Raw genomic sequence first — 22,030 nt, 5'->3', positions numbered from 1 at the left:
TTTAAAAATATATATATTTACTTTTTATGTATTTGGTACAGGGTCTCGTTACGCAGCTCGGACTCAGTGATCCTGCTGTCTCAGCCTCCCCAGCATGCACCACGAAGCCTGGTCCCAGAGGCCAGCTCAGCGCACGCAGGGGCGGGGCGGCGTGCACGTGGTGCCAGGGATGGGCTTTCCTTTTTGAGTTAAGGTCTCATTCAGTAACTTACGCTGGCCTTGAAATCACTGTTCAGCTCAAGTTGGCCTTGAATTGTTGGGGATCTTCCTGCCTCAGCCTTCAGGGTGCTGGAATGCAGTGTGCACCACCGGGGGGGGGGGCTGAAAGCACATTTAGGCTTTAGTCTGTGGCAAGCCTAGGCGTGAGTTTTCTCATTTCAACTGAAGGAAGCCAAGTTCCAGGACGCGTCAAGGTCACACAGTGTCCCCACGCCTGTATCTCGCGCCTGGCAGGACCCAGGTGCAGGGAGCTCGCGGAGTAAAAGTATTCCCAACGTCCAGAGGCTGCTGTGAGATCAGCAGTGGGATTCCTGGTTACAAAAACCCAGAATTTACTTCGCTGAAATGTCAGTTTTGAAATCCCTAACAGCGTGGAGCCCGCCTCTGGGAGACCACACCAGCGCCAAAGCTGCACACCCAGACCTCAGTGGGCGGGGCCGCGCCGACGCCGACGCCGACGCTCGCAGCGTCACTTCGGCACCGCCCTTCGTGGGGTGTCGCTCTGCCTGCTCCGGGTAGCGCGCGTGGTCCGGAACCAGTGTGCCGCGGCAGTGCCGTTTTAGGGGAGTGAGTTGGCAGGAGGACCCAGGCTTGTGCGGGGCGGAAGTGGGCGGGGCGGGCCCGTGCGGAGCCGCCCGCGGGCGCTACCTGGCCGAGCTGGAGGCCGCGGGGGAGCGGGGCTCTGGCGGCCCCCGAGGTCCCGGGGAGCGGGCTTCAGGGCTGTCCGCGGCGGCTCCGGGGGAGCGAAGCGGCGATGGTGCCCCGAGCCAGGCGGCACCTGGGGCCTCGGCCATGTTCGCGGGGCTGCAGGACCTGGGTGTGGCCAATGGCGAGGACCTGAAGGAGACCCTGACCAACTGCACCGAGCCGCTCAAGGCCATCGAGCAGTTCCAGGTGGGTCCCCCACGCGGATGGAGATGCTGGGACCTTCCGGCAGGCGCCCGCTGCGGGATTCGGGGTGCGTTCTGATGTTCGTGGTTTCTGCCGGCGTCACCGGGACATCCGTGGCCTTGGTGCCCGGCGGCGGGCGTTTCAGGACATCCGTGGACTTACCCCTCTGGGTATTCGGGGCTCCCGGGGCGGCTGAGAAATCTCTCGGCAGAACCCACCCACACGGGCGCCTCCGCTTTCTCAGACAGAGAATGGCGTGCTGCTGCCCTCCCTGCAGTCGGCACTGCCCTTCTTGGACCTGCATGGGACGCCACGGCTGGAGTTCCACCAGTCGGTGTTTGATGAGCTGCGGGACAAGTTGCTGGAGCGAGTGTCCGCCATCGCTTCGGAGGGGAAGGCTGAGGAGAGGTAGGTCCCGACCTGCTAGTGCTAGGGGGGCTGAGCAGCCGCTTCCCAGCCTTGGAGCGGCCTGGGCGTTCCTAGGGTTGTGGAGATGAGCCAGGACTCTGTGTACAAAGCCCTCCCAGGTGCCCTGCCTCTGGAGATTCATCCCTTCAGTCGCACAAATCTCTGTAGGTACAAGAAGCTGGAAGACTTGCTGGAGAAGAGCTTTTCCCTGGTCAAAATGCCATCTCTGCAGCCAGTGGTGATGTGCGTCATGAAACATCTGCCAAAGGTCTGAACCTTGGGGTTCATCCTCCCAGGAGGACAGGACCCCTGTGGCCTACCACAGTTTGGCCACCCTGCCCACTTGTTTGCCCAACTGCCTTTGGTTGGCAAAGTCATCCTGCACTGGTGCAGGTAGCTGCTTAGCGTGGTGGAGATTCGGTGAGCTGCCTGCCTAAGTGTGGTTTACTGGGACTTCCTCTGTGCAGCTTGTCCCAGGCTAGGCTCATGGAGACCGGCTGGCACCCTTATGGGGCCCATTCTGGGAGAGCCATGGGCATTAAGCATGTCTAGGGGCCTGCTGGTTAGCTCAGTTGTGTAAGTGCCTGCTTATGCAAGTGCAGCCATGAGTGGGACACTGTGGTTCAAGCCTCAGCTCCACATGCCTTACCAGACCTGCCTTAAGGCAGCCTGAGACAGGAAAAAAAAAAAAAAAATCCTTCTCAACTTTTCACTGGGGAGATAGCTCAGTAGAGTAAGTGCTTGCCAAGGTCCTGAGTTCAATCCCCAGTTCTGAATTAAAATAAATAAATAAAAATCTGATGTCTTCCCTTTGGGGCCAGGGAGATAGCTCAGTGGAATAAGTGCTTGCCTGGCAAGTGCAAGGTCCTGAGTTCAATCCCTGGTACCACAAAACAAAACAAAAAAAAGCATGTCTGTTTGCACCCACTAAGCTCTGGTGGGCTGTACTGGTGCACCCTTAGATGGGTGAGACTCTCCCAGCTAAAGGCCTTGGCTTGTCCTGAGGGGAGGCCAAGGAGGCTGTGATGTTGGTTGTGTAGGTTCCTGAGAAGAAGCTGAAGTTGGTGATGGCTGACAAGGAGCTGTACCGCGCCTGCGCGGTGGAGGTGAAGCGGCAGATCTGGCAGGACAACCAGGCGCTCTTTGGAGATGAAGTGTCCCCACTGCTGAAGCAGTACATCCTGGAGAAGGAGAATGCCCTGTTTAGCGCAGAGCTGTCTGTCCTGCACAACTTCTTCAGCCCTTCGCCCAAGACCAGGCGCCAGGGTGAGGTGAGGGGCCAGGGGCGCTCAGGGCAGAGCTCTTGGAGGCTGCGGGCTGGCCCTTTCCCTGCGGTCCCTCCCCTGCAGTCCCTCCCCTGCGAGGGTGGAAGTTGTTCTCCTGGACTGAGGGCTTCTGCATGTGGCTACAGAGCCGGGTTGCTTCTGAGTTTGTATATGTATTGCTTTTTAGTGAAGCGATACGTGAACAAGGTTAAAATCTACAGGTAGGTCTTTAGTGTTAGTGTACAATGACAGCTGTACCCATTTTAGAAAACAAGCTGGTTCTTAAGCTCTTAGATATAAGTAATTTGTTGTTATGGCTGTGATTGAATTCTTCGTTTTTCATGGTTTAGAACACAGTGTGAATGGGCTGAGGAGATAGCTCATCGGCGTAAGTGCCTGCCTGGCAGGCTCAAAGTCCCAAATTTGACCCTCGATATCCCATGGCCTGCAGGCCCCAGAACCCCAGTGCACCGTGCCTAACTCAGCTGGTGTGGTGGCGCATGCCTGTGATCTCAGCACTAGGGAGGCTGACACAGGATCACTATGAATCTGGATTGCATAGCAAGACCCTGTATCAAGAAAATTAAAACTAAAAAATAAGCACAACAGAGTGAATGGAAGTTTCCATCTACTAATGGCGTTAAACTCAACTTCTTGGGGGGGAAGTGCTTATTCCACTGAGCCATCTCCCTGGTCCCTAAACTCAACTTCTTAGTATTTGAGGTTTTTTTTTTTTTTTTTTTGAGATTTCTTAACTAGCTGACTTTATTTTCATTTTTTTTTTCTTTTTGTTTTTCTTTTTTCTTTTTTTTTTTTTTTTTGTTTGTTTGTTTTTGAGACACGTCTCACTATGTAGCCCAGGCTGGCCTTGAACATGCAGCAGTCCGCCTGCCTTGGCCTTGTGCTGGGTCATAGGCATGCACCACCACTCCTGACCAAATTAGCTAACTTTAGTATCGTCTAGTCAAAAAAAAAAAGTGAGCTATGTGAGTCATTTAAAGTTTCCTTGGTCTGGGGAGATAGCTCAGTAGAATAAGTGCCTGCCTGGTAAGGTCAGGGTCCTGAGATCAATCCCCGATACCAGGAAGGAAAAAAAAAAAAAGTTTCCTCGTACCCATACTGAGGGAAAAGAGTGTAGATGAGCTGGGTAGTGTGGTGCCACTCCTGTGATCCCAGCAAGTGGGCAGGCGGGGATGCAAGCTTGAGTCTAGCCCAGGCAATTTAGTGGGATCTTGTTTTAGTATAAAAATTATAGAAGGGGCTGGGGATGTAGCTCCATGGGAAGGTGTGAAGGCCTTGGGTTTAATCTCTACTACTGGAAAAAAAGAGTAGGTGAGTTCTATTTTAATATCTTCAATGTGTCAAAGATGCTATCTATCTTTTGATGTATATCTGGTGGGAATGATTTGTTGAGCCATAGTGCTTTTATCTGGGAGGTGACAGAGTTTGCAGTATGAGAGCTTTCCATGCTTAGCATGTGCTGTTCCCATACGGCCAGTACCAAAGGGCCACATATGACTGGTGGCTCTGTCTGGGCCTGGGCTGCAGGAGCCAGGGGATCGGCTGATGTCCCAGTGGTGGGGCAGTGCAGCATCCTGTGTCCCTTCTCTGTGCTGTTTATTCTGGTTCTATCTCATCTGTCATACAGACTGGGCCCTTGCTCCTGTGTGAGCTGTGGGGTCCCTGTGACCCCAGCCTCTCTCCCTGTCTGTCTTTCCTTTTTTTTTTTTTTTGTCTTTCCTGATGAGCTGATTCTGCCTGTGAGAGACTCGGTTGTGTTGTCCCTCCCTGCTAGGCTGGCCAGGCCACTATGTTTCCGTATGCTGTTTGTCTGGATAGTGGGGGCACCAGTGTTGTTCCTCCTTTTTTAATGATTGAACTCAGGCCCTTGCACTTGCCAGGGAAGTGCTTATTCTACTGAGCCATCTCCCCGGCCCCCATTCCTCCTTTTTTAAAAACTATTTTTGAAGTCTTAGATTTGAACCCTGGGCCTCAAGAATGCAAGAGAAAGGCTCCCCAGCTCAGGTGCTTCTCCAGCCCTTCCACCCCCAGCTTGCTTGTTCTTCGTTTCACCCTTGTTTATTTGGGGAGAGTCTGTGCTGAGCAGCAGCTCTAATGCTGAGCTGTACCCAGCCCCTCACAGCGATGAGAGCTTTCAGAGTTGAGATACACCCGCTGTTTGTCTTGCTCAGACTTCAGCTGGCTGATGGACTCAGACTTGAGGTGTTGAAGGGTTATCTCACTGTTCTCTGGTGTGCGTTTCTGAAGATGGCTCTGAGGGGCTTTGCTGCCCTGGGCTTTTTTCACAGCCTGATTTTCCATGTCTGGAAGCTTTGCAGTCTGTCCTCAGTGCTCCGTGATGCTGCAGTGCCGTGGCAGGGGGTGCCAGGCCAACACCTGCTCATGGTCCTCGTGGAGGGCAGCTGGGTGGGCCCTGGGTTCTGTCCCTGGCTGACCTATAATGGGGAGCCCCAGACTGCCTCCTTCCTTTGGTTCACATGTAATGTGGGCAGGGCTGTGGTCTGGGTTTCCTGCTGTCATGTTGGAGGTGCCTGATCCCCATGTTGGTGGCTTGGAGCCCTGTGGGCCGTGAGTACAGGTGGGTGTCATCTGCAGTGTGCCTGAGGGAACCTGCGCACCTGAGTGATGGGCACTGTGCAGGGCTCCTGAGGGTGACCAGACCAGGAACTTGGTAGCTCTTGGCAACTTCACCACTGGCTGAGTCCAGCCTGGTGTGTTGGCTTTCTGTAACGCCCACTACCCTGGGCTTGCCTCACGCATCCCTTTGCATGAGGGCCCCAGCCCAGCTAGCTGTGGCCAGTTAGTGGCCAAGGAAGCTTATGCTGGCTGTGGCCTTGCGTCAGGAGCCTGTCGCAAGCGGGACTCTGGCCTGAGCCCCATGTCTGGTAGCTGCACTGACTTGCAGTGAGAGTAGGAGCCCTGGACGGCGATGCCTGTGCTCTGTGGCCCGGAGGAGGTAACAGGGACTCGTGCCTGGGGACAGCCGTCTGCGGGGGGCGGTGCTGGCCAGGGCCTGGGTCCCTGTGGCTGCCGTGTGGCTCCATGCACAGTCTTCCCCCAGGTGGTGCAGAAGCTGACCCAGATGGTAGGGAAGAACGTGAAGCTGTATGACATGGTGCTGCAGTTCCTGCGCACGCTCTTCCTGCGGACCCGGAATGTGCATTACTGTACACTGCGGGCGGAGCTGCTCATGTCCCTGCATGACCTCGATGTGGGTGACATCTGCACTGTGGACCCCTGCCACAAGGTGTGTGTGCCCAGCTCCCATCTTAGGCTCTGCTGCCTGGGCAGCCGCTGACCCCACTGGAGATTCTCTGAGCACCTGGGCCTTGCCCCTCCCCTCACTGCCCCCAGCCTTTCCTCTGTCCCAGGCAGTGCAGGCTGCCCAGCTCCCACTCGTTACTGCCAAAAAGCACTGGGGTGCTCTGAGAAGGGGTGGCAGCCACTCACATTGTCCTACACTGTCCTGCTCTGAGCCTTGCTGCTGATTGGGCTGCGTGCTCACATGTGGGCTGCAAGGAGACCTCCTCCTGGCGCTGCCCTGACCTTGCAGCGCTCTCCCCAGGGAGGACACCCCTGCGTCTCCAAGATGCAGGCTCAAGCTCCTTCAGTCTGTATGTACCCTCCGGACTTGGAGTGGCACTGGGTTACTTGTCAGTGTGTGATAGGTAAGTGACAAGGCAGATAGCGACCTTGGCCTGAGCCAGCCTGACAGTCCCTTGGGCCAGCATGGTGGCCCCCAGGGTGCTGCCATCTTCCTGCCCCCCCTAGGGCCCCTGGCCCCTGGGCCCTGGGCATGGACTGGGCTGTACTCTGGGACGTGCCCATGTCTGTCTTCATTTCTGCTGCCCACAAGCTCGCAGCTCTCCGGGCCCCTGGGCACTGGCCACGTGGAGTGAGTGGGGAGGGCTGCCTCTGGGGGCCCGGGCCTTGCCTGACTCTGTGCCTCTCCCTGCAGTTCACATGGTGCCTGGATGCCTGCATCCGAGAGCGGTTTGTGGACAGCAAGAGAGCCCGGGAACTGCAGGGATTTCTTGATGGTGTAAAGAAGGGGCAGGAGCAGGTTCTGGGGTGAGGACTGACCCAGCCATCAGGGCCCTCATTCCAGGGTGCTTTTTGGAGAGTCTGGTAGCACAGGGACCCCATGTCTCTGTAATGTGGGTCACAGCTCCTTGGGATGTGCAGCTTAGGGGACCTGCTCTGAGCTGAGGTGTGGTCTGGGGAGCCCAGCCTGGTTCCTGGTGCCTGCAGACTGGTTTGTGAACATAGTGTCATGGAGCGTAGCCCTGCCGGGGCTCAGAGCTAGCACTAGCAGGTCTGGGCCAGCTTTTCAGAACCAAAGCCTGACCATATATATGTTCATGTAACTTCCTAACTCTAGCTTGAAAGATGTTAGCCAGTTAAGGATAAATTATGAGCCTTAAGCTTTTCAGTGACAGATATCTGGGATCAAATCTGCTTGCTCTGTGCAGGAGGCTGCTTCCAGGGGCTGTTCCCCTAGGGCTTGGCTGCCCTTCAGCTGGGCCCTGGCATGGGCTGGGCTGTGCTCTGGGACATGCCCATATTTGTCTTCATTTCCGCTGCTCACAAGCCTGTGGCTCTCAGGGCCCCTGGGCACTGGCCACATGGAGTGAGTGGGGAGGGCACGCCAGGGTGTGTGCCAGGGTGGGACAGCCAGACCCCAGCTAATGCTGAGAGCCGTTCTTTCCAGAGACCTGTCCATGATCCTTTGTGACCCCTTCGCCATTAACACGCTGTCACTGAGCACCATCAGGCACCTGCAGGAACTGGTCAGCCAGGAGATGCTGCCCAGGGTGAGTGCAGGCGTGGCTGGGGCACGTGGGGGCTGAGCTTAGCAGCCCTGGCACCCTTCCCAGGGGCAGTGGGTTCCCAGCTGCGTGGTGCACAGGGTCAGTGATGGGCGGCCCATCCCCGGTGAGCTGCTGAGGCCTGTTTCCCCACAGGACAGCCCCGACCTCCTGCTCCTGCTCAGGCTGCTGGCGCTGGGCCAGGGGGCGTGGGACCTCATCGACAGCCAGGTCTTCAAGGAGCCCAAGATGGTATGGATCCAAGTGAGGTTGCCCTACACTCTGTTCCGGGGGTGGGGGGCAGGCAGGCACCTCTGGTCCCACAGTGTCGCCCAAAGGCTTCCTTTTGAAAAACACCCGCTTAGGTTTTGGCTGGCCATGTGATGGTGCCAGGTGGGGGCTCTGGGACACAGTGCTGGGTGGGGGTCCCTGGACCACAGGATCTGGAGGAAGTATGAGGGGTGGCCCTGTGCGGGTAGGCACAGGCTCAGGGGCCCCCCTCCTCAGGAGGTGGAGCTCATCACCAAGTTCCTGCCGATGCTCATGTCCTTTGTGGTGGATGACCACACATTCAATGTGGACCAGAAGCTTCCAGCCGAGGAGAAAGCACCAGTCATGTACCCCAACACGCTTCCTGAGAGCTTTACCAAGTAGGGCCTGGGAGCCGCAGTGGGAATGTGTGGGTGGCTGTTGGGCAGGGCCCGCCATGCCTGCGTCCTGTCCTGTCCTGCCCAGGTTCCTGCAGGAACAGCGCATGGCCTGCGAGGTTGGGCTGTACTACGTCCTGCACATCACCAAGCAGAGGAACAAGAATGCACTGCTGCGCCTGCTGCCGGGGCTGGGTAAGTGCCCTGGCCTCGCCTCGCCTTGCCTCCAGCTCCCAGCTGTTTTCACTGGGAGGCCCGGAGCTGCAGGCTGCAGGAGGAAGAGCCTCTTTGCCTCTGTGGCTGTCACTCTGGACCGTGTGTGGCACATGCAGGTGCTGGCACCCAACTGGGTGCATGGGGGACGGAGAGTACCTCAGGTGGAAACTTCAAGCTAGGAAGAGGCAGAGGGGTCCCACGGGCGCATCAGGGACAGTTGGCCTTGGGAACATCTGTGTCAGCAGGTGACCGGCTCTGGTCTCTGCTCCCTTGGACCGTCCAGGTTGTGTGTAGGTCTTGCCAAGTGTGTTTGATCGTTTCCCAGATTTCTGTATGGAGGAAGCCATCTGTGGATATTAATTTGAACGTTCGGGGCTGCCCTCCAGCTGTGTCCCACATGCTCTCTGGTTCCTGTGCGCATCAGGACTGTTGGAGGCCTGGGCCTGGTTGTGCTTTGGGATTCCAGGAGTGTGGTTAGACATAACTGATTTGCCTTAGTTGGTGGTGCTTCATCTTCCCTCTGCAGGCATCAGTGTCCCAAATCTGTGGTTCTCTGGCCTGGCCTATGTCACTTCAGTCCCATTCAGGAAGGGCTTGATTTTATGGTTGAAGGGATTCTAGTAAGAATGGACATAGATTTTCTGAAGTTTCTTTTATTTACAGTAAGTCCCTGACTTACAAACAGATTTCATTCAGAGGGATGTTTGTAGGTCAGGTTTGTCTGTAAGTCTTGACAGAATGTCTGTAAGTCTTGTCCTTAAGTCTTACGCACCTCTGACACCAATGTACAACATAAAACAAAATACCAGGCACACAGCTCACCTGTGCAGCCAGCTGCGGCGACGTGTGACGGCACCTCAGCTGCCCCTCCCTCTGCTCACGATTCACGTCTGTTTGTCCGGAAGTTCTCAGCTCTGATGCTTGTCGGTCGACACTTACTGCGCGTGGAGTCTCTGAGTTTAATTCATTTCTGGTCATGGCACACTGAGCAGATGGAAAGCTGGGGTTACACTGTGTGGCGCCGGCGCAGGCCCGTGAGTGACGTGGGAGCCTGGCACTGGCACATGCGGCTCTGAACGACGGCTCAGGCATCCTGTGGAGAAAGGCTTCCCAGGACCCACCACAGACCGTGGTCCCTCAGCACCTACCTGTGGGCCCTTCAGGTCATCTCCCTGTGGCCTCAGTGTCACTGTGGAGATGGCACACCAGGGCCTGTGTACCGCCTTTCCTCTTCCATGCTCCGCAGCTGGGCTCTTAGTCTGGGGTGATTTGGAGGCAGCTGTGGGATTCAGGTTCAAAGTGGCTAAGACTCAGACTCCATGGGGGCCTGGGGCTCCTGAAATGTCCAGCCATCACTCCGGCCAGGTGGCATCAGCAGGGTCTACTCTGAGAATAAAATTCTCGTGGGTGTTTCAAGTAGCAGCATCTGTCTATCATCTGTGTCCCTTGTGAAGGGTACAGCTGTGGGGTCCTCCATCCTCTTCCCCTTCCTGCAAGTGATACCTGGTGTCACACAAGCTTCCAGTGCCCTTGGCAGGCCTACCTTGGCGGCTGTGACCTCCCTGCCTATTTGCCCGGGATTTGGAGATGTCCCTGCCCTTGTTCCCTGGGACCACCTGCATGGTGTCCAGAGAACTGTGTCTCCCCGGTGCCTGTGGCTTCTCTCTGGCCTGCCGAGGCTGGGCCCTACTCTGCCAGCAGTTCCACCTCTGCCCACACCCCGGCTGTGGGCATCTTGCTCTGCCAAAGGTCCCAAGCAGTACATCCCCCCCGCCCCCGCAGCCCTGTCCTCACCTCAGACACCTCTGGGGCTGGGAGTGGGCTTGGGGGCGGCCTGGCTGACTGCTGTGTGGTTGCAGTGGAGACCTTCGGTGACCTGGCCTTTAGTGACATCTTCCTCCACTTGCTGACTGGGAGCCTGGCCCTACTGGCTGATGAGTTTGCCCTGGAAGATTTCTGCAGCAGCCTCTTTGAAGGCTTCTTCCTCACTGCCTCACCCAGGTGGGCCGCAGGTGCTGGCTGGCCCAACCTTCCTGAGCTGGACCTCACAGCCTGAGGGCTGTCTAGGCCTAGGTGGGCGGGGCTCTGGGCAGCGGGAGGAGCCTATAAAGGTTGTCACCGAAGGTTGCTGGGCCTGGGGGATGTGTGTCTGTACTTGGGCCTCAGCCCAACATGGCCTTTTCCAGGAAGGAGAATGTGCACCGGCATGTGCTGCGTTTGCTGCTCCACCTGCATGCCAGGGTGGCCCCATCCAAGCTAGAGACCCTGCAGAAGGCCCTGGAGCCTACAGGCCAGGTTGGTGCCCACGCCCTGCTGCCTGCGGCCACCTCTGAGTGCCCTGTTGTGCTGGCCTCAGCAGCGTGCGCGTTGACCTGTGTGACCTGCTCCTGTGTAACGTGGGACACCTGGCTGTGCCCACAGAGCGGAGAGGCTGTGAAGGAGCTCTACTCGCAGCTTGGGGAGAAACTGGAGCAGCTGGACCACAGGAAGGCCAGCCCTGCACAGGCTGCCGAGACGCCCGCGCTGGAGCTGCCCCTCCCCAGCGTGCCTGCCCCGGCGGGGCTGTAGGTCTAGGCTCCGTGGGAGCTGCGCCTCAGGGATGCAGTCCCAGCAGCCAGGGCCCGACTCTGTCCACCTGGAGCTGGTCCTGGCCTTTGCCGCCCACCGTGGCACCTGCTCGCTGACCTGGGCCCGGCGCTCTGGCCTAGGCTGTGCGACTTTCGCTGACCTTGAGGAGAAGGATGTGAGGATTCAGGGAGGGTGGGTGTGGATGCTGTACTGGCCAGAGCAGGGGCTGGGGCCACAGTGTTCACAGGCTGGAGGGGCCCTGGGCAGCAGCCTTGTGTGCACTGTCCCTGCAGCCCTGCCTCAGTTTACTCACTGACAGCTGCTTGCTCAGCTGCAGTGCGATCCTGTGTGGGGTGGTGAATGGGTGCAGGAAGGTCTCTTGTGTGTAAATAAAAGACATTTTGGTAAATCCTGGTGTCTGTGCTAGTGTAGGGGTGGGGCAGCCAGCAGTGGCCTCTGGTGTTCTTGGCCTGACCAAGTCTGCTTCCTGCCTCCCGTGCTGCTGGACCCTGCATGGAGGCCCCAGCACTGGGCAGCTGAGGGTCCCAGAGCTGGACAGACTGGCTGGCTGGTCTTTGATTGGGGTCTGGCTGAGCAATGCACGTCCCTGACAGGACGTAAGGCCCAGGCACAGTGCTGCCAGGTCGGAGCCTGCAGACCTCACAGCTGGGCAGCACTTCCAAGTTGCTTCTTGTGGCCTCCAAGGCTGAGCTGGGCCAGCTTCAGGGGTGGCAGTCTCCCCCCACCCCCCGCAGCAGTTTCCACCTCCTCTTGCCTCATGAAGGCAGAGCCTAGGGATGTTCACACCACAACCCAGCCACAGCAGCGCCCACAAAACTGAGGAAGCATGCTTAGCAGCGTAAGATGGCAGGTGCAGGACGGAAGTGGGGTGGGGGTTAGGGGGAGCTTGGGTCCAGGAGCACCTGCGGGAATGACAGGCGAGTAGGGCGCGGTGTCAGCCAGCCAGGGGCTGGGGGCCCCAAGCAGACCTTCAGGGAGGAGGGCAGCCTGGTGGTGTGGACAGGGGCCTCTGTGGTATAACATTTCCCTAGGTCACTCCTGGAGCAAGGAAGGAGAGAGCTGGGCCCCAGGGAGGACAGGGAAGATCCACTGCAGAATGAAAAGATGTGTACTGGGGAGGTCATGGCAGTGTGAGGTCCCACCTGTGGTCCCAGGACAGACAGCTGGTTTGTTCAGGGTACTGCCAGAGCATGCAGGGGCCACAACAGCAGTGGGGAGGGGTCAGCCAAACCTGCAAATGGGGTGTGAGGAGAGGAAGGAGGTGGGCCTGAGGGAGGCACATGGTCACTGGGGTAGGCCCAGGCCCCAGGGTGCATCCAACCATCCGTGTACAAGGGTGACCCCAAGGAGGAAAGTGGAGATGGACTGAAGGCAACATCCCCTGTTGACTGATTTGGTGGGGGTGGCCCAAGGAAACTCCTGGGGTATTAGGGAGTCCTGTGAGGGAAAGAGAGTGCTGCCTTCCTCCAGGCCACCTTGGTGGCTCAGCCCTGCAGTATGAATCCCATGTGTAGGGCAGCTGCGGCTGGTTGGTGGGCAGACAGGGTTGGACGAATATGCTGGGGCTGACATGCAGGCTTCACTCTGGGTGAGAATGCAGGGCCTGGGCATGTTGGCCCCGCAGGGCTGATGCATCGGTCTGCTGCAGGAGTCCCTTCCTGACCCTAGTGTGGGCTCTGGGCCACCACAGGCGCGGCCATAGCTCCTTGTAGAAGCCACTGACTAGCATCACACCCCCCGCAGACAGGGCTCTTCCCTACTGAAGGCTCCTGTCTCCCGTTTCTGCCCCTGCATCAGTGCAAATGTGGAGGCCAGAGGGGCCTGGGCCCTGAGGACCCCTCTCCCACCTCAGAGCCCAGACAGCCTCCTATAGCAGGAGGCCAGGTGTGTGTGTGTGTGGGGGGGGGGTCAGGGCAGGCCAGGCTGGGGGCCCTGGAGCCAGGGACACAGGACTGCCCGGGCCTGTGCTCAGTGGCAGATGGGTTCAGCCTGGCAAGAATAGCAGAAGGAGATGCCCGAGATGGCTTCCCCAAGGAAGGGGACGTGGGCTAGGAGGCCGAAGCTTCTATCTTTTCCCTTGTGCCCAAGTTCCTCCCAAATTTGCCCAGCTGCCACAGGGACACAACCTTGAGTGCAGGGTGGGGGCCGCTACCCCCTGGGTTCTAAACCTTCTGACCCAGTGTGTCCTGTTTTGAAGGGTCCAGGGTGGTGGGGAAAGGAATGGGGCCATGTGTGCGTGCGTGCGTGCGTGCGTGCGCGCGCCAAGGGATGGAGAGAAAGGTCAGGCTGGGGTCAGGGCACCCAGCTGAACACAGGAACCTGACCGCGCAGTGGGCCCTGCAAGGGGGGAGGAGGCCAAGTCCTGGCCTTGCTCGCTGGGCTCAGCGCAGGGAGCGCAGGCAAGCAGGGAGGGCGCCTGCTGGTACTTCACCTCACCAGACGTCCTGTAGTAGCCGGAAGCTGAGGAGGGGGCAACCAGCCAGAGAGGGGACCCTGGCTGACAGCCAGACCTGGCCTGACGCCTTGGTCCAGCCCAAGTCCCGCCCGGCTGCACCCCTGACTCACTTCCTCTGCGGGAAGCGGAAACCTCCCTAGAGCTTCCTCTGCCAGGGACTCTCCCTGGGGACCCGCAGGTGTCGCTGCCCCTGGGCCTGCGCCAACCGCTGGCCCCTGACCCACCCACCGCACCCCGGAGCCGGCATTTCCTGCTTCCTGCGCCGTGGCAGCTGTGCAGGGGGTGCGGAGCTGGAGAGCACGCAGCTGTAGGTAGGGGCTGGGGACAGGGATCTGTCCCTCCGCCTGACTTTTTCTTCTCTTTCTCCATCCGACCTCTGCCGGCCGTGGGGCTCCCCACCGCAGCTGTAGTGTGTGTGTGGGTTGTTGGTAGCACCCCAGTTTTAGGCTTGGGGCTGGGAGGCCTGGCTGAGACTAGTGCGCATTCACAGAGCTTCGAAAGCCTCCCAACCTCCAAGTGTATGGTACCTTTCTGAGCCTCCGGGGGCGTCTGGGATCTCTATAACCCGACTCCCCTTGAGCAGCCCAGTAGGACCCTTGGCCGGGAGAATCCGCCTGACCCTGCTTCCTGGTGCGGGGCGCCGGCTGGCCGAACCGGGACTCCTCCTCCAGGAAGCCAGGGGCCTCCGATAGTTGCAGCTCCCCGCCCCTTCTCCTGGCCGAGGCCTCTAGGGCGCACCCGTAGGATTTGCATTGTGCGGCCGTGGCTTCCTGGTCAGCGGGCGAGGTGGAGCCGGGCCGCACCCCACGGGCCCCGGATGAGGGTGCCCGTGGCTGGAGTCGGCGAACTCCCCTTCTTCCTTGCAGGGAGGGCGACCTGCATGCAGAACGCCGCCCCCTCACCATGGACCGGGAGCCCGCTAACCCAGCGCCCCGAGCCCCGGGCCCCTACGTGATAGCGCCCGTGCGAGCCGTGCTCCGCCTGCGCCGCCGTGTGTTCGTCCTGCGCAAGCGCAGCCTCCTGCAGCCGGGCTTGGGGTCGGACGAGGGGCTCGGAGCTCCCAGGCCAGGCTGCGGCCCTGGAGCACTGCGCGCAGACCTGGCACAGCCCAAGTTCTTTACCTTCGATGGTCCGGCAGAGCTGGCGCCCCGGACACCCCGCAAGAGGCGGCGGCGCAGCCGCGTGGTGCTCTACCCCGAGGCGTCGCGCAGGTGCCGGCCGCGTGCAGAGCGCCAGAGCCGCGCGCAGCGCTGTTTGCTGCTGCTCGTGGCCATCGTGGGTTTCCAGGTGTTGAACGCCATCGAGAACCTGGACGACAACGCACAGCGTTACGACCTCGACGGGCTAGAGAAGGCATTGCAGCGTGCGGTATTCGGGCAGCCTGCCGCCGTGAGCCGCATCGTGGCGCTGCTGAGGGACTACCTGGCCACACACGTGCACAGCCGCCCGCTGCTTCTAGCGCTGCATGGGCCTAGTGGCGTGGGCAAGAGCCACGTGGGCCGCCTGCTGGTGCGTCACTTCCGCGCAGTGCTGGAGGACGGTGCGCTCGTGCTGCAGTACCATGCACGGCACCACTGCCCGGAGCTGCACGCCGCGCAGGGCTGCCGCGAGGAGCTGGCGCGCAGGGTGGCTGCTGTGGTGGCGCAGGCGGAGGCTGAGGAGAAGACACCGCTTGTGGTGCTGGACGAGGCAGAGCGCCTGCCGCCGGCTCTGCTGGATGAGTTGCATGGTCTCCTGCAGCCACATCGCGCACATCACTTTCACAACGCCATCTACGTGCTGCTGAGTGGCGCGGGCGGTGCCGAGGTCACACGCTTTGTGCTGCAGAATGCGACACGTGCCCTGGCCCCAGGCCCCGACGGCACTGCAGCTGAAGAAGAGCTGCGCGTACGCCTCCATGCACACCTGGTGCGCGCGCACCCGCTGTGGAGCTCCGCAGCCATCGTGCCCTTCTTGCTGCTGGACAAGCGGGACGTGGTTAGCTGCTTCCGGGACGAGATGGCCGGGGAGGGCTTCTTTCCTGAGCAGGCTCGCGCTGAGCAGCTGGCCGAGCAGCTCAGCTACTACCAGGTCGCGGGCCGTGAGTTTGCTGTAACGGGCTGCAAGCAGGTGGTGGCCACGGTGAACCTCTTGTAGCCCAGGTGCCAGCTCCGATAGGGGCCGTGAGCTGTGGCCAGGGCTGTGTCACCTGAGGAGTTCACGAGTGGGCAGGGGTGGCAGGGCTCCAAGCAATAGAGTCCCACTTCTACCTTCACGCAAAGCTCCTGGAGCATCCCTGGGGCCACAGGCAGCCCACCTTCCTGTGTTTGATCCCATTCAGGCTCCTGTGATTGGTTCCCACCACTACAGGAGGTGGGCAGCCTGCTTCCCTGGTAGGTCCAGAGTGCCTGTCCATAAGCCCAGGGCCTCCCTGGAGTGCAGTAGGAAGGTTGGGTGTCTCCAGCCCCAGAGTGGAGCTAGGGGACTCACCTAGTGCTCTGGAAGTGCCGTACAGTGGTAGGAGTGGGCCTGAGTGGGGAGCCCCGACTTACTGGGGGAGATCCAGCTCGTACCACCCTGGCTCCTGTGCTGTCACAGGAGAGTGGTCAGGGGTGCAGGGCACATGTGCCTGGCTGTGGGCCGGTTGCACAGCTATCTCCAGCACTGTGGCCTTTGCTGCCAAAGCTGCCTTGCCTAAACAGTTCCTAAGGGCTCACCCTTTGCTCCTGGGAAGCTTTCTGGCTCCTCCCACAGCATGAGTTTAGAGGAAGAGGTTTTTGCTTTTGTTTTTTAATGTATTTAGTACAGGGTCTCACTATACAGATGGGACTTGTAGTGATCCTCCTGTTTTCAGCCTCCCAAACACTGGGATTACAGGCGCAGTTCACCACATCCAGTCTCAGTCGCTGTCTCAGTGCCCCAGGGGTTGGGACTGGCACAGACAGCATGCCAGGGATCAAACCCGAGTCCCTGATCATGCCTAAGCAGGTGTTTTAGTCCACTGAGCTATCTGGCCAGCCCAGAGTAAGGGTTTTGACTCACCCTGGTGCCACAGTGCCCAGCTTCAGCCTGGCCCTGCAGGAGAGTGGCACAGCTGGTGGATGCCACCTATGAGAATGGAAACCTGCTTGGGCAAGGGGTGGCAACACTGCCTGAGAGTGAGGCCTGAGCTGTGTGCATCCCTGGTTTGAGCCCCCTCTGCTGGAGACACAGAGCCAGTGTCTCTTGAGGGGCTCACTAGCCAGCGCCCCCCAGTGGGCCTTTCACGTCCCCACTCAGGCCTGCTCATTGTTGGTTGGGGTCTCCAGTCCAGATCTGGGCAGACCCAGCAGTACCCCACTGAGCCTGGCATAGCTCCTGGCCTGAGAAGGGTCAGGAGCCTCTTCCCTGGGGCTGTGGTGCAGGGTGGGGTGGGGCTGGGGGTGGAAATCTTCACCCCTTGGGCCAGCCCCACCTTGTCCAGCCTGGGTGGGGGGTTTGGCTCTGCACCAGACAGACCTTGTGTCCATGCTCCAGGATGTGATGTTGAGGTCCTCACCGCTCCCCAAGAGGGTCCCCCAGGACTGCCCCTACCCAGCACAGCCCTGGCCTGGAGGTGTCACCTTTCCAGGCAGGCAGGTTGTATGTTTTCTGTCCAACCCACAGCACTCATGGGTCTCTGCTGAGACTTATGTGGGATTTTATTTATTCCTGAACTGTTCTATAGAAGTAGATTTTTGTGCTTCATAGGATGTGCACTTGGCACAGAGAGCTGGTTGTATCACACTTGTTAATAAACAATGTGGCTCAAATCCAACAGCCTGCTTGTTTGTCTTGGTTTTGTCTGTTTGACCTAATAATGAGAAAGGCATGCTGAAGTATCCCCACCTATTGGTAGATTTATCAGGATCTCTACACCTTCACGTGAATAGGCCGTACTAATTTGGCATTTAAGTTTTTCATTTTTGAGAAACACCTGGAGATAGAAACGGTGCAGCCCTGGCGCGCTGATGGCAAGGGCAGGCGAGGGCACTCCCGGGTCAGGCAGCTCAGTCAGATTACCATCGCTCCACAGAACACCCACACCCGGACTTCTGGCAGGGGAGGGTCGCTTAGTGCTTAGGGTTCTGCTGGCTTCAGTCCCTGGTAGGTTGCTTCAGGCAACAGAATGGTGGGATGGCCTGGCAGAGCAAAGCTGCTCCTCTCATACCAGTCAGGAAGCAGAGCGCAGGGAAGAGCCCCAGAGGACAGGGCGAGGACCAGAGGGAGGTCCTGGCCTTGCGCCTGTTGGCTCAGCCAGACACCTCTAGCGGTGTGCTGTACCCGTCTAGTTATCTCTTAAGCCCTGTTGATAGCTGACACTAAATCCTGCAGCAACTAAGAAAGGATTTTCCTTTTCGTCCTGAGTGCTATGGGTGGACTCCTGGGGCTGGCCAGTCAGAGCGCCTAAGTGACAATCTCCTTGACATCTCCATGTATCTATCTGTCACCTGTGGTTGTCCTTGTCTCAGAGCAACTTTTTCTTAGTCTGTTTTGGCTCAGGGTAATGAAGCGGTGAGTGTCTGGGATTTACTCTTCTTCTAAAAAGCAAGAAGTTGGCTTTTCAACAAATCAAACTTGACAATCCTAGTCCCTGAGTTACATTTATTGTAACTACTGCTAGATCACGTGACTTGAGGCTGTACCTTTCAGTGGTCCTGCTTTATACCTTCTTGGCCCAACGTCCTGGGGGCTGAATCTACAGTGTTCATACTGAGCCCCACCCCAGCCCTTTTTTGGGGGGGCAGAACTGGAGATTGAACTCAGGCTCTTTTTTAAAAAAATTTTTTTTATTTATGTGTGTGTGGCCAGCTCAGCCCACCAGGAGGCGGGGCTGGCTGGCATGTGGTGCTGGGGGATCGAACTGTGGTCCCTGTGCTTTGCCAAGCTTGTTCCAAGTAGGTGCTTTAGACCACTGAGCCATCTCACCAGCCCCTGAACTGAGGCTCTTGCGCTTGCCAGGGAAGTGCATATTCCACTGAGCCATCTCCCTGGCCCCGCCCTTTTGATTTATTTACTTATTTTTTTTTAAAGATTTATTTGGTACAGGGTCTTGCTATACAGCTTGGACTCATAGTGATCCTCCTGTGTCAGCTTCTGCAGCGGTGGGATTATAAGCATGCACCACCATGCCTGGTTTTGGTAGCCAGCTTGGCATGGGGTTGGCATGGCATGTGGTACTGGGGATCGAACCTAGGCAGGCTTGCGCTTGCCAGGAAGGTGCTTAGACCGCTGAGCTATCTCCTTGGCCTTCTTTTGATTTATTTTGAGACAGGGCTTACTAGGTTGCCCAGGCTTGGCTCAAATTTGAAATCCTCCTGCCTCAGCCTCCTGGGTAGCTGGGATTACATGTGTGTGACATGTGCATGACTCTTTTTTCTTTCTTTTCTTGGCAGCTTCCTATACCCTGCCACCCCCACCGTAGTGTGTCACTTTGCTAACTATAATGGACTTTTCATGTGAACATGTCACCTACCTGTCACCCACACCCGGATGGTACAGAGCCTACCTCCTTGCTTAATGGCAATGTTTCAATCCCTTCCTTTTCTCTAAACCCACATAGCAGACGTTGTTGTTCTACTTCATTTTTACTGATTTCATGTTTTTGTGGAGTGGGTTTAGGTACGAAACGGCTGTCTCCATTTCGGACATCCTGTGGCTTCGGTTCTGTTAGATCCCGCGAGGGCCGGTGTGGGTTTGTGGATGCTAACCCACTGTTCGCCCGTCAGTCTGCCATCCCGATACCAATGGACACCTTTGGCTCCACAGCTCTGTATTGGGGACCCTGAGACCCGGCAGGGATCCCACTGTGACACTTCACCAAGTGTCTTCCACAGGTGACTGAGGGGGCACTGGATGCGGCCTGCATGGGTGCCTAACTCTCCCCAGACTCCTGGGTGAGCCGCGGTGGGAGGTGGGCCCAAGAGCTGACTGGATCCTGGTCCTGGCTGAAGAGGCAGCGGGTGGGGGCGGGGAGGGGTCAGTGCGGGAGCCGGCCGCCTGGGGTCTTTCCGTGTGTGTGTGTGTGTGTGTGTGTGTGTGTGTGTGTGTGTCTGTCTGTCTGTCTGTCTGTCTGTTTTCTTTTGGGGGGGCGGAACCGGGTGTCTCCCCTTTCCTGGCTGCCTGAGGGGCGCGGCTTTCCTCTTGCAGCCCCACCGAGCGAGACATGCTGTCCACAGCACCCACGGAGTGGAGCCAGTCTGCCGCGCACTGAAACCTGAACCACGGGCGGCGCAACCTCTCCGCCTCTGTTCAGGGGTTTGGTCAGAGGGACTTAAAGACAATCAGTACACTGCCTTCATTCTTGAAGAATCTCTGAGATGTCTGTAGGCCTTTTCTCTGAGGACTCCACGTTGCCAAATTCTTTGGTAAACCTTGTGAGATGCACTTAGAATTTCACCGGTTATTTGGGACCATGGATGCCTCCGCGCTATCAGTTATTTGGGATTCACTCACTGTTTGCCGCATCGTGGCTTAGCTGCCTCCTTCTGTAAAAGCTCCGTCCTGCCCAGTCTTGCTGTACCCCTGCCCCAACCCTGTGCCTGTGCACGCACCTGCTTCCTGTTGCTTTCCTTCGCTGGTTTGATTTTTTGAGACAGGACCTTGCTCTGTAGTTTAGGCTAATCTTGAACTGCCCCAGCTGGCCTTGAACGTAAGGCCTGCTCTTGCCTCAGCCTCATAGGCACTAGGATTACAGTTGTGTGCCGTCACATCTGGCTGTGGCTTTTAACCCTACTGCCAAGTGCTTCTCAGCTGTGCCTGGGTTGGATTTGACTGAGTCGTGGGGCTGCAGCTTGCCCAGGCAGGCCCTGTCTCTGTCCTCAACACCCTTCTGTCCTGAGCAGCCATCTCCCCTCTTGGTCTCTCCATCCTACCATGCTGATCAGCACCATGGTATTGACCACTGAGTTTTGCAGCTGAGTAGCTGATTTTTTTTTTCTTTTTTTATGACACAAGGTCTTTTCTTTTTTCTTTTTCTTTTTTTTTTTTGGCGGAACCGGGGATTGACCTCAGGCCCTTGTGCTTGCCGGGGAAGTGCTTATTCCACTGAGCCATCTCCCCGGCTCCGACACAGGGTCTCGATATGCAGCTCAGACTTGTAGCTCTTAGTGACTCTCCTGTCTCAGCCTCCCCAGCTCTGGGATTACAGGTGTGCCCCATGGGGCTGGCACAGCACTCCTGGGGTTCTGGGGCCAGCACAGCATGGCATACCAGGGATCAAATCTGGGTCCTTGTGCTTGCCAGGCAGGCACTTATGCCGCCAAACCATCTCCCCAGCCATTGATGACAGTAATCTTGTTCAACACTGTTTTGACCAGTCTGGGCCCTGGTCTTTCTGTGTAAATGTTCAGATTGGGCTGACAGTTTCTGGGACAAGACAAAGATGTCCAGGTATTGGCACGGGCTGGCTCCAGAGGTGAGTCTGGGGGTAAAGAACTGCTGGGCTCACACCGCTGAGCTCTTTGATCCACGGCTGGGGCTCTTCTGCTCAGCTGTCAAATGACTCTAAGCTTGAGCTTCCCAGTACCAGACGGCAAAGTTTAGAATCTGCTCAGTGTGTCGCTGTGCTTCACCATGGAGCCGAGAATCCAAGCTGAGAAGCCACAGGGTGCAGGAGTGGCGTGCTGCTGCGCCGTGGCCACAGTGTTGGCGACCCCACAGTGGAGCCGAGAGGAAGTTTGAGAACTCCAGGAGACTGCAAGAAAGAAATCACCACAAAATGTGTGAAAGTCCTAGAAAGATAAGTCAATTCTGGGGCCTCAGAACCAATTATTTGGTTTTCCCTTATTTCTTATGGAAAAAAAAATACGTTCAATTCTCAAACTTTGTAGTTTCTGTTTGTTTGTTTCCTTTTGAGACAGGCTCTCGCTATGCAGCTCAGGCTGACCTTGGACTTGCTATGTAGCCCAGCCTTGCCTCGAAATTTAAGCGATCCTCCTGTCTCAGCCTTCCGAGTGCTGGGATCACAGGTGTGCGCTGCCACACCTGGCCACATTTCAATTTGAACAGAAATTGTTTTTGGCTGGCTCAGCCTGCCTGAGGGCAGGGCTGGCACAGCATGTAGTGCCAGGGATCAAACTGTGGTCCCCTGCGCCTGCCTAAGCTTGCCTAAGCAGATGCTTTTAGACCGCTCAGCTACCTTGCTGGCCTTGAACAGAAATTTGGAAGAAACTGAGTTCGACAACCCAGCTATCATTGCATTTGTTTTCCTAGGAGTTGAGCTTTACAAGAACTAACAAAAGTAATCAGCTTAGAAAGAGCAGCAAGTTAGCTCGGTAACAGCAGCGCTGGCCTCAAGAGTGTGGGAGAAGTTTCTCCGGCCCTCGGGAAGGGGTGCTGGGCAGCCCCGAGCACCTACCGAAGCCCCTCTTATCGTTTGGGTGCTAATATGTTCTCTCCAACTGGCCAGCGCAGGTTCAGAACTGAGCAGCTGCTGCCCACAGGTCGTCTCTGCAGTCTTCCGACCCCAAGTCCCGCTCTCTGACATCCCACCCACATCTCTACCAGCTGGTC

At 57.7% G+C, this 22,030-nt stretch overlaps 2 protein-coding genes across 4 annotated transcripts; both read left to right on the top strand.

The window, feature by feature from the left end:
• The first annotated feature begins 564 nt into the window (after nt 1-564).
• Nucleotides 565-11,452, top strand: Nelfb (negative elongation factor complex member B). The gene is made up of 14 exons (XM_004640499.2): nt 565-734; nt 783-1,113; nt 1,355-1,518; nt 1,687-1,786; nt 2,559-2,789; nt 5,866-6,051; nt 6,763-6,875; nt 7,516-7,618; nt 7,769-7,864; nt 8,120-8,262; nt 8,348-8,454; nt 10,335-10,476; nt 10,662-10,770; nt 10,897-11,452. Exons 1-14 carry the CDS (start codon nt 565-567, stop codon nt 11,041-11,043), a joined length of 2,142 nt encoding a protein of 713 aa, XP_004640556.2. The 3' UTR covers nt 11,044-11,452.
• A 2,225-nt stretch (nt 11,453-13,677) lies between these two features.
• Nucleotides 13,678-16,351, top strand: Tor4a (torsin family 4 member A). Of its 3 annotated transcripts, none has more exons than XR_002817910.1 (2): nt 13,678-15,952; nt 15,993-16,351. XR_002817910.1 is itself a non-coding variant. In XM_023700310.1 (2 exons), exon 2 carries the CDS (start codon nt 14,423-14,425, stop codon nt 15,653-15,655), a length of 1,233 nt encoding a protein of 410 aa, XP_023556078.1. In that variant the 5' UTR covers nt 13,678-13,826; nt 14,386-14,422; the 3' UTR covers nt 15,656-16,351. The 3 variants fall into 3 exon arrangements, 2 of the variants coding, with proteins under 2 accessions (XP_023556078.1, XP_004640414.1); XM_023700310.1 differs by having other exon boundaries at nt 13,678-13,826; nt 14,386-16,351; XM_004640357.2 differs by having other exon boundaries at nt 13,678-13,830; nt 14,386-16,351.
• The last annotated feature ends 5,679 nt before the right edge of the window (nt 16,352-22,030 follow it).

This window comes from Octodon degus, unplaced genomic scaffold (genome assembly GCF_000260255.1).
Source record: "Octodon degus isolate 3935 unplaced genomic scaffold, OctDeg1.0 scaffold00123, whole genome shotgun sequence".
In the NCBI taxonomy this organism is placed as follows: Eukaryota; Metazoa; Chordata; class Mammalia; order Rodentia; family Octodontidae; genus Octodon; species Octodon degus.
The sequence above is the reverse complement of the archived record's forward strand: the minus strand, read 5'-3'. Positions and strand labels throughout refer to the sequence as shown.

Bases quoted from the DNA above. Each gene is read 5' to 3' on its own strand.
- Nelfb (XM_004640499.2), top strand. From the start codon at position 565: ATGTCAGTTTTGAAATCCCTAACAGCGTGGAGCCCGCCTCTGGGAGAC. The intron at 8,455-10,334 runs GTAAGTGCCCTG...GTGTGGTTGCAG, and splicing joins GCGCCTGCTGCCGGGGCTGG to TGGAGACCTTCGGTGACCTG. The intron at 10,477-10,661 runs GTGGGCCGCAGG...GGCCTTTTCCAG, and splicing joins TTCCTCACTGCCTCACCCAG to GAAGGAGAATGTGCACCGGC.
- Tor4a (XM_023700310.1), top strand. From the start codon at position 14,423: ATGGACCGGGAGCCCGCTAACCCAGCGCCCCGAGCCCCGGGCCCCTAC.